This window comes from Lissotriton vulgaris, chromosome 8, assembly GCF_964263255.1.
Source record: "Lissotriton vulgaris chromosome 8, aLisVul1.2, whole genome shotgun sequence".
NCBI classification, from domain to species: Eukaryota; Metazoa; Chordata; class Amphibia; order Caudata; family Salamandridae; genus Lissotriton; species Lissotriton vulgaris.
In genome coordinates this window covers 828,407,568-828,427,861 of record NC_141696.1, presented here as the reverse complement: position 1 = coordinate 828,427,861, position 20,294 = coordinate 828,407,568, and the positions used below count along the sequence as shown (strand labels likewise).

Below are 20,294 nucleotides of genomic sequence, written 5' to 3'. Positions count from 1 at the left end.
AGGATGCTAGGATGGCCCTAAGGAAACTTGTCATCCTCTCTTGCTTATGCTTATCCAACTCAAATTCCTCCACTCTGAATATTATACCCCGAAACAGTTATGAAGTATGGGTGCTCTCCCTACGTCTGCCTGCCCTCAGTGTGCAGTCAAGGAAGGCAGTTTCTTCCATATGGTGTTGGCCTGACCAGTCATTGCTAAATACTGGCCCTCCATCTTTATGACCCTATCTGAGGTTCTGGGGAGACCTGTTAACTGCTTTCCTCGAGCTGCCTTGCTGGGAATTCTGGAGGATGTCAGGTGGACCCAGGGGCGAGCATGTGCTGGTGGGTATTGGCATGGTCATGGCTAAGCATTACCACTCACCTCTAAATATCCCCCAGAACTCCAACAATTAAGGAATACTATTCCATGATGGACTGATGCAATATGGTCGAAGATTCCATTTACTCAGCCCGGGGTTCACCCAGAAGTATGTGAAGATCTGGGGATGGTGGGGAGACTTTTAAGGTCTTGATGGCAATTGACAAGCGAGCCTCTATTACTTTTTTCTGTCTGGTGTCCCACTTTGATTTCACTATACAACTACTTTGCACTGTTTTGATCTTTGCTGTATAATCAATAATAAAAACGATGGCCTAACTGCGAAATATACCCCTAGCTATTCATATGAAAAAAAGCTACCGGTCAACCCCACAAACATTCACTTAAACACTATTGTGTGGATATCCTAGCCAGACAACAGGGTATAGTTGGCCAGGTGGTCCTAACGATCTTATTTCAGACATTTGCATAAACCACTTGCTTATGGCTTTGCTGAGCATGTTTATCTACAGTAACACATGCTACAAACGGACAATGTTACTTACCTTGCAAGCATCTGTTCATAGTGTGTAGTGCTGTAGAGTCACAAGAGCCCACTCTCATTCTTGGAATTGTGTGGCTCTGATCACACACCTCTCTCTCGTTCTCTCTCTCTCGCTCTCTCCTCTCCTCCCTCTCTCTCTCCTCTCCTCTCCTTCCTCTCCTATCCTCTCCTCTCTCCTCTCTCGCTCTCCTCTCTCTTGCTCTCATCTTTTTGCAATTCACATATGCACCATACACTGTTGGTGCCCATGCGGATTGCTAACTAAGGGAGGAGTCACCCTATGCTTTGTGACCTGAAAGACTTCTTAAAAGAAAAACAACTTTCAAATGTCCGAGCCCGGCACATGATAGCAGGGGTATGCAGAGCATGTGAATCTGCATCACTGCACGCTAGAAACAGATGCTTACAGGGTAACTGACATTATCCAGTTATTCTAAGACTATATTTTGTGTACTTATTTTTGCCCTTACGTCTATCTTCTTATTGTGACATTTAGCTCTAGGCATACTTCTGTTGCAAATAACTGTGCTGTATTGTTTAGTTTGTATAGGTATTTGAAGACCCTCTTCCTATCTTTTTGTGTGGCTTGTGCTTTGAACCATGCACCATTTTAGTGGCGCATGGCAATCTGCTCTGGTTTGTTGGATATTTTGATTTCGAACTCGGTGTTGTTGATGCGCAAATGTAAATCCATATCTCACTGATAGACTCACTGTCTTGAGGAGGGTTATCGTTTAGGTGTTAAATGAGGATGCAAATGAACCATTGAAGGGTTGTCACTGGCATCTGTTTGTGGAGGGATGTTGTAGAATTATTTTGTAACCAACAGAGGACAATCAGCGTTGTGCAGGTCTAGCCCTAATTCAGAAATGTGAGCAGATCTAAAATGATCATAAAGGAGTTCTCAATCCAGTGCTGTTGGCAGAACAGAAATGGAAGCCACTGAACAATGTAGTGTACTTGCAATATTCACTTGTGAGCCTTACGAGAGAAACCTCAGTTATGATGTAGACTGACTTGCAGGTCGTAGCACTGATAAATCCAACAGGTATTGGCAAAATCAATTGGTCTGCACAAACACAGGCATGAACAAATGTGCATAGACTCTGTCAACCTCCCTCTTGATGTGTCTCCTATATCTGTGCTTGGGGAATAAAAATCAGTGTGCAGACATAGAAGTCACGGAAAGAGACCGTGTACGCATATATACGATATAGGGGGTCTGAGCTCTTGTGTGCAGGTCTGTTTTTAAATTGTTAGTACATTAAAGCCAGACCTCTGGGCTTTGCCGATGCATATTGTGACATTTATGTTGAAGAAAAAGGAATAGTCGGAACACATTGGACTACTGTGATTCACACCTTGCGAATAGCCACGATTTCTTCACATGTTGAGTTTCAAGAAACATTTCGGCTATTTGTGCTCTTGGTAATTTGACTCGACAGTTTCTGCTTATGCTTCAGAGGTGTTACCTGTGAAATGCTGCTTAGAACCAACAAACCCAATTAAAATATCTGCCAAAAAACGAAAACTGACTAAAATGTTGGTGGAGTAGGTAATGTGTGGATTGTAGAGTAAAACTTGATTGTCTGTGGATCACAGATCATAGAGAGATCCACCAAGATCCACTAGTCTGCAGTGGAGACAAGCTCCCAGGACGAAGGCAAGAAGCACCCTACAATACGCAGGTTTCTATTATCAATCGCAGCGCTGAACTCTCACTTAGAATAAGTAGCTGCCTTAGTTGTTGAGTATCAGTAGATGGCCTGCACGAGTAACAACATGCTAACCGGTTTGTTTGAGCAAGCTCATTTGCAAACTTTGTCTCCGGTGCCAAAAGGCGGAACATTTTTGCATCAGAGATTTGGAGCACTTTTAGCATGAGCAAGAAATGATTACTGCTGGGATTCCGTTTCTTCGCATTAAACCAAGGAAAGTGTTTCATTTCAGATGTCCTAGGTAAAACCAAATAAATACATCAGTCGATCATGTTGACAAATATTTTTCTTTTTTCTCTAGTTCGTTGATATTGGAATAGTAACCAGTATTGAAGTGAACCACAAGCAAGTGGATGTGGCAAAAAAAGGCCAGGAAGTCTGTATTAAAATAGAGCCTATTCCGGGAGACTCCCCCAAGATGTTTGGACGGCACTTTGAAGCTACAGACTTCCTTGTTAGCAAGGTACATAAGTGTTCTACAAGCAGGTGTTTGCAATTACCATTTCTATGTTAAAATATGATTTTCCAGCTGTATAGATATTATCTGATTATTTTCTCACACGCCCTAATTATAGCAAGTTTTGATTTTGATAGAAGCAAAGACTGTATTTTTAATGTGTGGTTTTGTTTTCTGTCCTCTTATGTAAACCTACAGGCCTCTCTCCGCCAGTAAAAAACCTCCACTTAGAGGTACAAACATCACACACATACACCAACTTGCATACTCCTTTCCAGGAGGGTTTACGGAGCAGTTACTGAGTTGGTGGTCTTTATGATAAATATTGGTGAAAGACCTGTTGCAAAATATAGTTTTATGTCCCATCTATTAATTTCATTAAAAAAAAATGTGTTGATTTTTGTGAGGAAACATGCTTTAAAAATAGTGTGATCCTATATTTCACACTACCCTTAAAAGAAAAAATGCGTAAGTGATCGGGAAACTTGCAAGACGTTGTGTGTGATGTCACCTATCTTGGGATATCATCATTGGATGTTCTGCACTTTTGTGGCCACTGTATGCATCTTTCCACTTTCAGTATATATCCACTAAAGACATCAGGTTTACTTTCTGTACATCTGACACTGCGTCAGCTCGTGCTGAGATCGCAATGTTTTTATATTCATATAGACTGTGAAACAACAATCAAGTCATGTAGAACATTACAGTCCAATATTTTCCAAGAAGTAAAGATTTGAATAGAGTTGCATAACATCTGTTGTGGGCACACTTAATTAAATCTCTGGGGGGTCATATAGAATCGTGTTCATTCTGTTCATCTCTTGCAAGTGTTGGTATTGTACAAAAAAAATTTCAAGATCAGTTTAAAAATTGTTAAGGCCACACGTTCCGACCTATCATCTATTTAGTGGCATGTAGCACTAGTTGTCGTTCTGGCCTTATCTCTCTGACTCCAATTGAATTAGTCTCTTTTTGTGGTTCTTCATTTACCATTAGAGAACATCTAAACTGACAAACATGAACCATTGGCATTTGTGTGCTCTAACTGGCTGCCACGGATTGTGAGTACGTAATGAAAACCTGAAGAATGTTAAAGTGCTCTTAACTCAATTCTCAGTTAACTACCACATTTAGCAACATCAGTTTATGTAATCCGTGCACCAATGTCCCCTCCTTCTCACATATCTTTTAGAGCGTGTACCAACTGTTATTTTTTCCTTAACCTTTTTGCAGCATTGGAGTCGGACTGTGGAGATTGTTACTTTTCCTTCTGTGTATGTTTTTTAGTTGTGATTTCTACAGTCCATTACTTCTGTAGACAATTGTTTTATTATTATTTAAAGCATTTGGTATCATAGCACCGACCTTTCTCGAAAGGAGTAGGAGAACTTTTTACAGACAATTTGGTTTAGCAGATATATCACTAAAATTGAGATGCCACATGTATTACAGTACATTGGGACAATATCATGCTGCAGAATATTTATTTATTTAGCATAGTTACAATTTCAGGCACAACGTTCTTTGCCTAAAATTACTTGACCTTTTAGAGAAATGTCTAAGGTTTAATTAGTAGTTTGGTCTCACAGTTTCAGGTGAGCAATTTAACAAGTACATTTCATGTCCTCTCTTCTACAGCTCGTGCTCTTTGTTCCTTTTTCTTAGCACTACATAGTGGGTGACAATATATATGTATATAAAGTTTCCCATCACTGTGCAAAGCGCTGTGCAGCAGAAATACAATACAAATGAAGATTATGTACAAAAGGTCATCTGCTATTACCAGTGAACTTTGAATACAGTGCTCAGACCAAGTACAACGTATCATCTAGCGCGGTACACAGGTACAATAAAGGTAGAGATTCTATGAAAGAGGGAATCAGTTTGCATAGTGCTGTGAAGAAGCAGTAATCAATTAATCAGACACAAATAAGCAATATGCGTCAAGTGACTTTAAGGCACACTTGTACGTGGTGTGAAAAACAGGTGCAGTAAGGTAGAACTCTCAGTAGGAAACTGGTTGAGAGTTATCAAGAACGTTTACGCTGGGAAGTAGGCCATTCTTTTCATATTGCCCAAGGCGAGGTAAATTGTTTTCTTTCTACAACAATACCTGACTAGCAATTTCGAGGCTGCATCAGGGTGTCAGTCAGAAGTAGCCACTCATTTCAAAGTTTACAGATGATATTACTAGTGGGGAGTAGCGAATGTCCATTATAATAATTCTAATTTCATTTGACAGAGCGCTGATGTGCTTTATTTAGAGGAAGAAATTAAGGTATACACATGATCTTGAGGTGCTTATGTTCCATGATTTTGCAACACGTGAAGGATCAGCGTTGTTCACCTGGATGAGATACTGGGGTTGGACATCTTTGTTTACAGACCTCTTCAGCTGGTTCATGACTAAAGACTAGTCACAGAGCAAGATAGTTGGAGCTTTGGCCTTGTTGCCATTGTCATAAAAAGGCTTTGTTTCAGAGCTGTTACCAACGATGAATCTCCTGAAAGTCAGTACTGGTGCCTGAGAAAGTTGTCCTCTACCGAGTCCCATGGCATGCTGCAACGGAGATTTGCAAAAGGCACACCATCAAAATTCTATATCATATTGGAATAGTGGAGAGTTCTTTATAAGTTTCTAGTGATTAGTTCAGTTGACTCTAGGGAATAAAACGTGTTTTAATTACCCTTTTGAAACCTATTTACTTTATGAATACAAAAGAATATAAAAAAGCAATTGCAGATCTTTTTCAAAGGAAAGTGCAAAGGCGATGCTTCCACTTCACAAGAAAGGCTCTAAGTGGAAAAAAAGTGCTACATACATACTGTAGGTTCCCATACATACTGTAAGTTCCCATTAAATATAAAACTCCTGCATAACTTGAATAAAAAAAATACATAACCACATCTGAACACCCTCACAACCAGTTACTACGTCTCAGATACACAGAGGAATGAAGCAACTAATACAGGCATTTGTAATAAAGTTAGGTTAGAACTAAGCCTGGGCGGAGTTCGTGGATTTCTGCTACACGAAACAGGGCCAAGTGACCAAAAAACTCCGACGTTACATGGAGTTCCACAAGCGGCGGAGTGTGTTAGATCGTGCCATTTGGCAAGATTTTTTGCGCCGGGTGTTTGTCACACACTGCAAAATCAACGTAAACAGCACCATGCACACCGCAAGAGGGCGTTGCTTCTTTCTGCCACTCAAACAGATTTTTCTTCTCGAGCGGCAGCTTCCTCAACTCGAACGGAATGTTTCTCACCACGAGCCGTTGCGACCACCCGCATTGAGAAATCTAGCTTGGAGGTGGTCTAGTGGTGGATTTTCCTTGCTTGCTCTCGCCACCTTAATGTTGGCGAGTGAGGAAAAACCTTCTTTCTGCTTGACGGAGCGGTGTATATTGTAAATCCACGTGCTCCGCGGCGTGCAGAAAACTCGCCGAATGCAGCGGAGTTCACCACGCCTAGTTAGATCTCCAGTCGGCCCTTTAACATACTGTCTTCAAACATCTTTTACTTAACGTGTGTCCATCAAGGTATGCATGATACTTTTATTGCATAATTACCCACCCCTCAAAAAATTCATATGAACCACATTGACCCGGACAAGACAATGATAAGATTAAACGAGCATTGAAAATGGAATAGGTCTCGCCTTTGATTGAGTTAAAGCCATTTGCTTTGCTAATGATATTGTATAGCAAAGCAAATGGCTTTAACTTAAAGGCGAGACTGATTGCATTTTTCATGCTTGTTTTTCTCTGTACTTCAGGCCATAACATTTAGGCGGAGGGATACTGCCCTCTTCATTTTTTCAACTTTTTGGACAGCGATCTGTGCTGTTTGCTTGATTTACACCTGGAATTAAAAAGAGAAGCCAGTGAGCAGGGAATGTATCAGGTACCTACTGTTAATTAAGAGCTCCCTGTGGTGCAGCCAGGCGTGATGTCATTTGTAATTTATTTCCTGTCTTAATTTCATGGGTAGGGCTTGCGCATGGGGTGTAGGGTTATTTCGTGTGACGCATTTCTTGTTTGCAGCAGGCGTTAGTTATATCCATTTTTAGCAGAGTATTTGTTATGCTAGAAAATAAGATATCACTGATGAGGCAGTAAAATAATTATTTTGCGAAAAGCGACCAAACAACCCTGTCAGGACTTCTACATTTGCACTTGTTACACATATGTTTAATACATAAGGAAAAAATGAACACATTTTCCGTCGATTCACTTTTAGAACTGATATACATTTAAAAAAATGTTTGCACGCTTTTGTGGTGCCATGAACTAGGCACGGCCTCACTTCTCTGCTGTAAGATTTCTTTTACTTAATTGCAGTCGGAAGATATTGACATATGATATGCCGTCTCCAATAAACAATACCATAACTTGTAGTTTAAACGTAAATTAATACTTTTGTGGCTTGTGGTATGACATGCAAAGCACTTCAGAAATATATCTTTCATACTGAGGGTGCACATCTGTCCTATCCGCCCTTTCCACATGTCTCCATTCCATGGGTTAGTATACAGTCTATGAACGTGGATATGACCTACATACCTACATAAATGGTCATACCGCGCTTTTAGTATAGTAATGCCCAGAATCCATTTTTATTTTATTACAAAGTCCGAAGCATTTGTAAAATAAATGCATGAGGTGAGAAACATTTACCCGCAGGGCCAAGAAAATGACAGCGCTCTTATCTAATTCATTACTGATTTCAATACCATGAGACTGCCAATTTAGATTTTCCTCTGTAACATCGACAAAGAAAAGGAACTAAACCCCTTGTCTACCGTACACAACATTTTTTTTATCAAGTGGCCAGTCTCGTTAAAAGCCTTGTTAAATAACCAAATTTGCCCACACCTAATATGGCCGCTCTTCATTCAAATTGCATTTGGTATGCCTTTTGTGGCAGCTCTAGTTGTAGTGACGCGTTTCCATGACAGCGGCTGAGTACTCAGTTCGCGTCTGGCCTACAGTGTGATCGGTTCCTGTGGCCTGTGCCCGTGTGCTGATGCTGGAGCAGAAAAGATGACGGGCAGCATGGGACTACTAAACACAACGGGGAAGAAGGGTCAGAGGGAAAATATTTAAAGACCTACCCAGGGTGAAGTCCCCCAACCAGTTAATGTAAGAAACAAAAAACACACGGGGGGTCTAAAGCTGGGCCTAGTATGCTCCAGACGACAAACCGACAAAGATACACACTGCTAACCAAGTCAGTGAACGTTTGCCGATGCTATGCAACGTAAAGTTTACGCATGGGGTGCCAAAACCAGCGACCTATGCATTGGGATTCACTTCAAATATAGACTAGACCCATACAGAGAAAAGTTGGATGTCCATCGTCCGATGTAGATCATATATTCTCATTTGGTCATCCAGATAGGAATGATGTGTCCCATGATCATTGGGACTAATCCATAACCTAGGTTTGTCTGGGTCTTATCTCCAGATGTAGTGAAGACCATGTGAGCAAAAGGATCGTGATGGATTCCGGTGCAGTGCAAAAAAATTAAAGTGTAGTGAGGTTATCAAAGGATAGTAGATCAATACAAAACTTTAATATAACTTGATCACTCCCTTAATAAAAAAAAGAACAGTGCAAAGATGCAGTCTAAGCATATAACTGCATATATTCGGCCAACATGTTTCAGCCAAAGGGGAACCAAATCCCACGGCTTTCTTCAGGGCCACAGTCCTTAACGTTTGCTACTGCGTATCAAAAAAAGTGAAAAATAACTAAATCAATTAAAGGATACAACTGTCGTGATAAGTATCTTTCAATCCTCTGTATCAAACAGTGTCGATTTTATCTGTTCATGAAAACAAAACAGATATTTTACATGAATCCCAACATTAAGGGTGCTTATAGGTCACCATTCTGTACTAAGGTTACTGTAGTTTAATAACCACTTTGTACTGACCTGTATTGTACAGGGAGCAAACCTCACCTCTCCTGGAACCTTGCTCAGGATAATATGAGGCCCCGCTCTAGAAAAGTTAAAGAAAGGGATAAGGGAGAAGCTTAGGATTGAAATAACCTAGTCTACCTCCTAACTACCTGAGCTGATACCCTTATAGTCTTTACACCTTTTCGAGCATAAAACCAGTCTCTAACTCTGAGACAAACAAGCCCCCTCCCTAAAACAGTCAGAAGGAACCATCTCCTTCACTGTTCACTGCTGAATATGGACTAGAAAAATGTATTGCGCCTGATTACCTTGCTAACCAGGGTTTCTTGGATCAAAGGGTAAAACAGGAGACGCTCTCTGTATATTGATGAATAACAAATCACTCCCAATGTATGATCTCTCATATTAAAAGAAGTGACAGCGGGAGGGGAGAGAAGGCTCTTGCTTTACCTGTCCGTCATTGCCTCGAAGCTTCCAACTGAGCTTGGAGGGAGGCAACGAGGGCAGGATTCTCGCCGCTAATGAGTTAGGGTGTGGGCGGGGCTTACCGCGAAGCAAGCACTACCTGCTGCACTAAAGTCTAAGAAGGTAAAATGTCTTATTGGTCAATAATAACTTTGTTTGTGACTCGCCTCGGAAGTGCAGTTGTATTTTGCGCGTATCCGAACACTGATCTCTGTCGGTTTCGACTGAGCACGCTCTCTCGCGAGAGCGACACGAAGAACTACAAAAACGCCTCATTACGCGGGCGAATGTAGTTCGTGATTCATTCCTCAGTCCAGCGCCTAGACACGTCGAAAAAGAGTATGAAAGGGTGAATGATAGACATGCTCAATCCCTTCTTCATGATAGACATACTCTGTGAGGCCAATCTCTACTAATTAAACGTAGCAAACGTCTACCATCGCAGGACATGACTCGTGTACAGATCGGACCAAATGATCCGGGCAGAAGCAGACCAAAGGCGTTATTAATACAAGACATGAAAGGCTAGTTTCGAATCCCTTCTTCATGATAGACATACTCTGTGAGGCCAATCTCTACTAATCAAACGTAGCAAACGTCCTACCGTCGCAGGACATGGCTCGTGTACAGATCGGACCAAATGATCCGGGCAGAAGCAGACCAAAGGCGTTATTAATACAAGACATGAAAGGCTAGTTTCGGAAGCTATCAACATCAAGGCAAGGAGGCAGCCTCTGTCCCGTGATGAGGCTGTAACTGAAATACTGTTTAGACAACCCAGGCAGATCGGACTGTGATGGTGTATTTGACCTTATCCTTAGTTTCAAGTGCAGTCACGCCTGTTAAAGGGCAGTGGGTATATAAACTACTTGATGAAGTGCAAGACACGATACATGGGCCACCACGTGGAGCTGATGATGTCAGATGCATAACTTTCCATGTAACACTCTATGAGGCTGTAACTGTAAATCTGTTCGAGCAACCCAGTCAGATTGGTTGTGATGGTGTATGTAACCTTCTCCTTTGTTCAAAGTACAGTCAAGATTATTAAGGAGCAGTGGATATATAAACTGCTTCATAAAGTGCAAACCACGATGCGTATGTGGGCTATCTCGTGGAGCTGATGATGTCAGCTACATAACACTCTGTAGCCCTACACACGGAGGAGGGGGCATCCTGTCGCGAGCGGAAAACCAGAACAAGAATATAATAACTCCTTTAGCTCAAGGCTGTCCAGGGTATCTCATCATTCAATCCACTAACATCAGTGGTCAATCTGTAGACCCATTTCTGTTCTTTGAGGAAAATAAATCTGGAAATGTCAGCAACATGTGGTGCAACATAAGGTTTCTCTAAAACTGTCCAGGTGAAATCGGTTTCTTGGCGATTACACTCCAGGAAATGTTTTGACAATTTGGATACAGTTCTTTTACACCTAAACACAGTTTTGTGCTCGAGTATTCTGGTGCGTACCTTCCTGGTGGTCATCCCAACATAGTTCTTCTTGCAGGGACATGTGAGGAGGTAAATTAGATTGGAGCTGTTACAGTTGGTAAACTGTTTCTGCACCCATGGAAGGCTGGTGCCTATGTCCACAGCATGGGACCCCAGAAAACGTTTCATTCTAAGCCACCGCTCATAACTACTTCGGTCTCTTGGGAAGCGAAGCGGAAGCTGTGGAGGCTCTATCCTCACTCGTGGAGATGGACCGCTTTTTGAACAATGGCACGAAATCCTACTGAGTGTACAGCGGCGGCCCTGAGGTGAGCTGTGCCTCGACAACAAGGTATGGAATAAGTTTAATTAATCTTGCATCGGTCGGGGGCAGACTAGCTAATCCACTCTGCATCCTGTAACCTCAACTATCTACCCTGAGTTCTCAGTAACGTACAGGATCTCCCCATGTACAGAATTTCCTCCACCAAAACTGGAACGGAGCACTAGGGCGAGGGAGCAGAGTTAAGCAGCCCGGCCAACGAGTTGCAGGAGTACCTGCTGGTCTCTTTCTTTTGATGCGGTGATACACGTAGTCAAGCGGCAGATAAGCCTCTGGTGTTTTACGACTGCAGGATGCCGGACTGCGACATCCTTCTGCTCTGTCAAAACGGACTCTAAATGGTTGTACCGCGCTTTCAGTATAGTAATGCCCAGAATAAATTTTTATTTTTTTGCAAAGTCTGAGACATTTGTAAAATAAATACGTAAGGTGAAACACATTTACCTGCAATGTTTGTGCATTTCCAAGTACTTTACAATGAAACACAGAGCGCAAATTACAGCCATTTACATGGTTCTGAAACTGTCAAATCTGTAGAGAGGGTGAATATAAGAAATACCTGGGTCGCGGTCCCGAAAATGAAAGCGGACTGCGCAGGTAACTGACAAAATAATAAATGTAAAATATAGTGCTTACCGAGTAATTGGAGGAGCTGAGTCCCTTGGCGAGTATACGATTCAATCCCGGTGGGCGGGGCTAAAAGGAAACAAGGCGGCAACAAGGAGGGACTAAGAAGACTCCTTTATAATGACAAGCCATCATTTTGCATGCAAGATGACGCGAATCAATAAAAAAGATGGGCGGGCCTTCAACTCCGCCTCCAAGAGCTTTGAAATCTGTATTGATACCAAGAAGCTCTTGTATGACAAGCAGCGCATTCGCGCTGCTTTTGCCAGCCGAAACCTAAAAAAGTGGACCGAAGCTTTCAAAAAGCAGTGTGAAAAGAAAGTGATCAGATAGAGGACATCTCACCTCGTAGGTCATGTGGTGCAGTGTCTTTTTTAGGTAGAGTTATTTATAACTCGAAACCTATTGGGGCTAAACTAAGAGCTAAACTAAGCTCTCAATAAATGCGGATTTCCAGAAGTGCATGTGTCCCGTGCCCGAGCTTCTATCCGCCTGCCTGCCTGCCTCGCATCACCACATCAAAGCCAGCCATCTGTTGCTTCCCCTAGCGTGAGCTCGGCCTCAGGCATTTCTCCTCCCCTAATTATTCACTGCCCACGGCCGGCGGTACTTTCACTTTCACGGCCGAAAGGCCGTGTCTCGCATTTCTCCTCTCCCCCCCCCCCCCCCCCCCCCCCCTCCCAGTGTATTAAACTTGTTTGTATAGCGCACTTATGCAGTTCTTACGGCAAACATTCAGAGTTTGAGCAAATTTTGTTCCAAGCAGTCCACATTGATTCATTGTGGAACCTTAGGTATATTTCAGAGTTGTGTTCAATACACTTGTGTTCCAAAGCACACATGTCCGCAGCAATGAGACTGCATGTTTGTGCGCAGGGGACCTTATGAGACACACCAAAGCGCAGTTTGTGCTAAGGCATGGCTGAGGAGTCTGTAGTCCTGCAAGGGCGTACATGCACAAGAGGCACCTAGACTATACTCCCAATGTCCACAGTAAACTGCCCTATTCTGTTGTATATTATGAGAATCTACTTAACGTAATCTGCAATTGAGTTATTTTTCTTCTACTTCTTGACCTTTGGTATAATTGGCACCCGAGCTTTACTTTTAATGTTGGGGGTGTAATGTTACTTGTTTGATTATAGGCGGCGGGTGAGACAGCTGAAGCTGGATCTAGGACAGACTTTAATAATTGGACCATTTACGTGAGTAAACAAGCACCTTCGAGGAGAAAGGGTGTATTAAGTTCATAGTGTTGCGTTATACAAGCCTGTGGGACGACACTGCAGTAGTCACAGATTAAGCTGGGGGGCTCGGGACCTGCATCCCCACGAAAGAGAACCCACCACACGCTTGATGTTTGCAGGTGGTTAATTTGTAGAAAATTAAGGTCCGGGGCTCTCGTCAGGAGGCAGCTTGCACCAGCCCATTTCTCCTGTTAGCAACGCCTAACGCCTAAAACAGAACAAACTACTACCCATAAAAGTGGGCAGAGGATGTGTAAAGGCGAGAGCTGCCGACTTCGGAGCTGGAACCAGGTTCCAGTCTCGGCTCCTCTTGTGATTCTGGGCAAATCTCCCCGTGCCTACCGTAAATTAATTTACTCTTAACTGGTGCGCATGAAAAGCACTGGTGCTGAGCACCAAAAAGCACCGGCTTAAATAAAGCAAGGCTTGACGGTCGAAAGGGCTGCTAATTACCCTCTAATCTCCCTTCACCCCCGCAACAACGTGGTTCGGCAACCAGCACCCCAGTGGAGTAGAACTGCTGGATGAAGCACATTTGTAGACTGGTGTCTGACCCTCCACCATTAGGCGTAGTAACTGAACACACTGCCCAATACACATATCACAGAGGCCAACATTGAAACCGCAAGGAGGAAGATTTAGCGAAAAGTATCGGAGGATTTCACTTCCTCCTTAACATGCACTGGACGATAAGAAGTTATAAGTGGCCGATGCTAAACTTGCATCATTTTATGCCTAAACAATTGTGAGCCCTCCACCTAAGTTGTAAATGTTGGCTCGAGAACGCACATGCACGCGGCTTCACGTTCGAACAATATCTGTTTCCAGTATTGGGGTTTCATTCAGCAAGTGCATCCTGGGACTTGTAGTTTTCGCTTGCTTTAAAATGGCGAATTGTACTAACATACTCGAAAAAAGGATTTTAAATCGTGCCCCTTTTCGCCCCGTGGCACGGGTGTTCATTGGCTGTCGTCGGTGAGTTGGCGGCAAAACCACCCCCCGTGCTCGCAATCGCGTGCCCCGTCGCAGTGTCTGCGTTTCTCATTGCAAGGGGATTTCTGGTTTCAGTCATACTACCAAATGACTGGAAGCACGAATTACGAAATAGTTGCTGTGATATTCCGTTGGTGGGGATTTGAAAGAGTATGGAGTTCGTTCCTCTTTTAAAGTTCAAGTATTTATAGTACTTTGCATTTCCACTGCGCCAAAGGGTGCACTCTGTCACCACAAGTGTGAATATACTCAATGTGTGCACGTAGTTCCCATCAGCACCGGCTACCCCCCGTAACCAATCAATCTTCACCAAACAACACAATTCCTGAGCTCTCCCATCCCTCTCTGTTCCAGTGACCATCACTGTCTGCACCAATACCAGACATCAGTTCCAGGCCGACTAATTCATTCACCTTTTGGATCACTGCAGCCCCCCCAGTAACCTGTGTTGGTTGACCCTTTTTAACAAACACCTCCAACACCCACTCATAAAGTCACCATTAGGAACAGTGTTATCCTACTCATCCTGATTTTATTCACACCTACACCAATGTCAGCAGCAATACCTCAGTCCCAACTAGTGCAGGGCTCCTTCAGTCATCTGCTTCAGGCTCACCATTTCCTTCCTCTTAGTGCCAGTTCAACCTGCACTCACCAGTGCTGGTGGACAGTCAGCCACGATACATCTATCCCAACTAGTGCAAGGTCCCTTCAGTCATCCGCTCCAGGCCCAACAATTCCTTCACCTTCAGTACCAGTGCCAGTACAGCCCCTAGTCACCAGTGTTGGTGGACCCTAGTCAACAAACAGCACCTCCAACCCTCGTGAAGTTACAGACAGCAACAGTGTTATCCTACTCACCCCAATTGTAATCGCACCCACACCACTGTCAGTAACAATAAGAAACAATACCTAGTGCCGGGCCACCGCATGTATTATCACCAAAACCAGTACACCAGTATCCCGGAGCACCTCAATCTTCCAGCCAACATTAGCAACAGTGTTACCTTAATCCCTATCATTTCAACCACCCCATCACCACTAGCAGAAATACCCCATCACCACTAGCAGCTGCCAAGTCGTCATTTCAGTCATGCGCAGAGGAGTTGGCCTAACGGCTAGTTGTATTTAACGGCTTCGCTTCTTCCACTACTGTGTTGGATGGTACTAGGATTTAACTCCTTTGAAGTCCATTACTGCAAGCACAAAACTCGGAGATTACGGAAGGTCTGTAAAGTTGCAAAAGTTCCCACTCATAATCCATGTTTCACCCAGGTACTTGTTTCCAGCCATTGTGACAAGGGATTCCATGTTGGATTTGCACAAGAGTCAGGTTATTCTTTCCTATACCAGATTGCTGTCTTTCACTAAAATCTTCTCTGGTCGTCTTTTCATTTTGGATTTCAAGAACAGACACGGGAACACAATCCGGCTTAAGCCTTTATAACTTGACCCCTGGGCTGGGTTAATTTTTGACAGTTTTGTTTTGCATCAAGTTGAAGAGACTGCTTTCATCAGTGAAACGTTCTCCTTTGTTTCTCTTACTTTGGCATCCATTTTATGCTTTCAATCAGAAGATTGCATGTCCCATTTCTATGAATGAAAGAGTACCTGAGAGAATAAGAGTGTAAAGAGCAACTATTTTTATGAGTGAGGACTACAGGATGTTTTGATATCGCTAAGTAAATTAAGCGTCTGTCAGATTTTTGATCAAATATCGAAGTTGTATGCTGTAACGTTAGTCAGATAAACGTATTTTTAGGTAAATAATGCAAGAAAATAAATGCAAAAGCGAAGCTTTTGCTGTCTAGGGCGAGACAACTTATGTTACTTTTGGGGGAATGTGGACAGCAGAGTTCCACGCGCTTTTTCTGGCTGAAATTTCACCTCGGGAGCGCGCACGTTGCCGTGCCTCATATTCCCATTCGCAAACAAAGCCACACTCACGCATGCGCACATACACAGCCATACACAGGCACACACACACTGCACACACACACGCAACCCCCCTTAAACAGACACACGCGCACACAGACAGACAGACGCATGCACGCACAGACACACTCAAACAGACACACGCGCGTACACCCCCACCCTCAACCCCACTCACCGGGCTCCTCTCCCCTTACGCATGGGAAGGCACTGTGAAGCTCTGTGCCAGAAGGAGCGCTGTTTGAAATCACCGCCGCCTGACCCGAAGGAAGTGTGAAGCGCCGTGCGGGGGAACGCTGTGTGCGACTGTGGCCCACATATTGAGGAAGGCAGCGTGGTATAGACTCCCACAGCAGCATTGTAGGGAAATTCAAAGTTGCCTCCCCGTAAACACCGCCGCAGCCCGGGAACTTCGGGAGCCTCAGAAATCCCGAGCGCAGCTCCTCTGACGTCAGACGAGGAGCCGCGCTGGGATTGGTGCCGGTGGGGCCGTTGCCTGGAAACGGAAGACTCGTCGACGCCGGGCGGGAGGGGCTGCTTCGCTCCTCACCCGGGCAGCGCCTGCAAGGATCTAACACCCCGGAGACCCACGGAGCCTCGCACAAGTGCCTACAATCCCTGCCGCAGGTAACCATTCTGGGTTCCGGGTTGCTGCGAGTAAGCGGGTTGTGGGCCGTGAGGAGGGTTACCTCGCTCCTCCTGAGGGGCCTTCTCTGTTTGAGCTGCCGGGGACTGTCTGTACACCATTGGGGGCCTGTTTGCCTGGACTGGTCGCTTTGGGGCATTTGTTGAGCACGACAATATCATCGTCAGGGACAGCCTTTCCCTACAAGTACAGCGGGGGCATATTAACACTGGGAACTGCCGGACCTGGTAGTATGGGGGCTACCCGCCGATGTTCTTCACGACGGGACATTTTCACTGCTTTTTTTAAAGTCAGTCACCACTGGTTTTTTTTGTTATTGAAAGTGGACAGCGCTTGTTTATAGCAAGCGGCGTGTGGTAACTTCTCTAGAACTGACTATCCACGCATGCACTGATTATGTATTCACAGTTGTGTTGGGGGCCTGCTCACTCCATAAAACTGCTGAAATTATTTACATTTCTGTTTACGATCCAGTCACCTCCCATTTTGTTTTCTATCCGTTGTGTTCCTTTTTTATATAGTTCTACATAGCGCGAACTAGACCCGACGGTATCGGAGCGCTTTAACATGAGTGTACGTTTTGTTACATAGTTCTCGTATCGCGCTCATTTCCGTGACCCAGCATGAAACCACAGTACCAAACTACGTCTTGAGAAACCGCAGGCACAGCTAAAAACGTTTTAGTTATAAAGACAATTTACAGCTCAACCGAGCAACACTGGCCAGTAATATATTAATTACATGCATTTTAATAACCATGTTTCCATGTAAGAGCAGATAGTCTTGTTGTAGATTCCTGAAATTATTTTTAAAATGTGGCCGTTAGAAAAGCAATTGCGGAAAACGAATTGTGGTTGTCCTAATCCGTCAGCTTTCTTCTTGCCACAGGGACTCCCTCAACCCTCTTTTATATAAAATACTAAGGGGGTCGGCTTCCTGCTCCAGTGGCCAGGAGCTCTACCTTCTCTCTACGCTTATACCGAGGAGCCAGCCCCATGCGACTAGCAACCACACCTACTTCCATGGAAGCCAATGTGTAGCGAGCCTGCACTTCCCTACCCTTCCCAGAATGTAAGGCGCTTTGCCCTGAGAACGCAGCACCGTGTAAGGTCCCAGAAGGGTGGGCAGGGACAGACCCCGTCAGAGGACCTATAGTGAAAAGGCCGGCGATATAAAGGGTCAGAACCCCAGAGAATAGCCAACGCATGTGGCTGTAGAGAAGAGGTTGTGGAGAATGGGGGGCAACAAGGAACAAAAGCGTCTCTTAAGGAGCATTAGGGGCAGGAGTAGCCAGCCTCCTGGGTGGGGGGGGGGGGGGGGGGGGGGGATTGAAAACTATTACAGATCTCCGATGGCACTGGGAATACCAAATTTGTGTTTATTGAACAAATGCAACAACCACCATTAGCTAAACCACAACAACGCCGTGCACCAACACCAAAAACACAACACTACCAACATAACTGCATCCATATGCCTCATACTACTCGCATCCACACTCACAAACCTTCTAGCGCACACTGCTCTTCTCCGTAACACACACCATCCTTCTGCTTAACACTGCTCTTATCCTCATCACTCTGTCCTTCTGCATCACACTGCTCTTCTCCGCCTCTTTCTCCTGCAATCTCCCTCACAATACTCTCCTACACCTATCTACTTCCTTATGCCTAATACTAAGCAAAATAATCTTACCTTCCTGCTACCTCACTCTACTCTTCTACTTCTCACACTCCTTTCATATCCTTCCTACTGCTCGTTTACTCCTCCCTCCTTCCTTATGCATCATACTGCTCTCCACACTTTCCTTCCTTCAAAATCATGCTAATCTACTCCACGCTCCCTTCCTTCTCCCTCCTACTACTCTCCCCACTCCCATTTCTTCTGCCTCATGCTCGCTGCTCGCTGTGTTAATAAATATAATGGGCCAGACCCAGTGCTGATCTGAAAAGGATCCACTCTCACTATACTTCATTAACCCTTATGCTGTTTTTCTACTAACTCCCTGTCCCAAATCTTAAACACTGCTCTTCTCCTATTAACTACTACACACATAACAATTACAATTCAACCAACATAAAGGCACAGCATATCACATACAAACACTCAATAAGACATAGCTAAAATACAATACCATTAGCAAAGCAAATGCTTTAACTTAAACAAAGGCGAGACCTATTGCATTTCCAATGCTTGTTATTACATGCGACTCTCAAAGCTCATTATGCTCTCCTCTGAATGTTACGTGGTACTGCCAGAACACGTATTTTTACTCTTTCTTACATTTTAAACTGTAAATTAAATGTATTCTCACTGAAGTACTTTTTTTGGTTTTATTTACAGATTAATCGGCAGTCTATTGATGCGCTGAAGAACTGGTTCAGAGAAGAAATGCAGAAGACAGATTGGCAACTGATTGTAGAGCTAAAGAAAGTTTTTGAAATAATCTGATCTTTAAGCAGCGGCTACAGGATGGTGCAATCTCTATTGCTGTTTCAAAAAACAAAATAAGAAACAGAAATATGAGGAAAGACTGAACACATTGTTGGGAAGATAAACTTGTTGTTTAAAATGTTTTCCATGAGAAACCAAGCAATTTACACTGGTTTGACAGTGGTCAATTTTTCATGTCCCCACAGTTCCGATGTGCCTGTTCACGTACCCATTTACCCACTTGATCTTATCACCCCCTTGAACTGGCTGCTGTTTTAAAAATTTGTCCCCAGATTTTATTACACATTGAAAGATATTTAATCTTTTTTTTTTACTGATCAAATCAGTACTGCAGTATTCGATTATCTAAGCCTCTGCAGAGTATAATTCTTGGGACATTTTTGATGTAAGAAATACTTAATTATTTATGCATACCTCTCTCCACATACCTCTCTCCCCGTTTCCTTGATAGATTTCCAACAATCTGCTTTGTGCCTATAGGATTTTTTTAAAAACTAGAAAAATTAGGTGATAGGATATTTCTGTATTCGCTTTGTGTAAAACAATGACGTAAAACGTATTTGGCAACCTTGTATTGCTTGTACAGTCCATGAAGTCCAGCTTGTAATCATCACAATGCAGAGCCAGAATTAAAAGAAATGGACAGTCATTTTATTTGTCTTGCTTTCTCATTAGAGATCCATCATTTTATTTCTTCATCTACTTTCATACAACCAGAAATTTGTTTTTAATTTTTTATGTGAAAATGTAATGCAATTTTTGAAACAGAAAAAAAGGTATGTAGGCAAGATACAACTTTCAGTTATCACACGGCACAAACATTCCTGAGGGCGCACGCAACCCTATAAGTAGATGGAGAGTGATGTAACAGCTAGGTAGACTGAATCAACACACATCTTGCAGAAGTCTGAAAATGGAACCACCAAAGGACCCAAATAGTTCAGTTTCTTCGGGCAACCTCTAGCAGTATAAATCTTTACTCAAGGGCGGAGCTCCTATCCATATCTCTTAACCATGCAGGTGTTGGCAAGGCCTTTGTTGAATTTCTGCCGTCTAGCTATATTCTGTGTGGCTAAAAAGAATCCTTTCTCTATCAATTATCTAGCACCCGATGTGTTCCCCGGATCCTCCATAAAACTAAAAGGGACATCCTAGGAGATAATTCTATGGCCATCCCAGTC

At 43.5% G+C, this 20,294-nt stretch overlaps 1 protein-coding gene across 2 annotated transcripts in view; it reads left to right on the top strand.

Moving 5' to 3' along the window:
* Positions 1–19,762, top strand: part of EIF5B (eukaryotic translation initiation factor 5B) — a 697,227-nt gene extending 677,465 nt beyond the window's left edge. For both annotated transcript variants that reach the window (XM_086934729.1, XM_086934728.1), the window contains exons 23-24: positions 2,885–3,046; positions 19,003–19,762. In XM_086934729.1, the coding sequence (XP_086790855.1) occupies positions 2,885–3,046; positions 19,003–19,110 (270 nt within the window). In that variant the 3' untranslated portion in view covers positions 19,111–19,762. The remainder of the gene's footprint in view (positions 1–2,884; positions 3,047–19,002) is intronic.
* Positions 19,763–20,294: the final 532 nt, after the last annotated feature.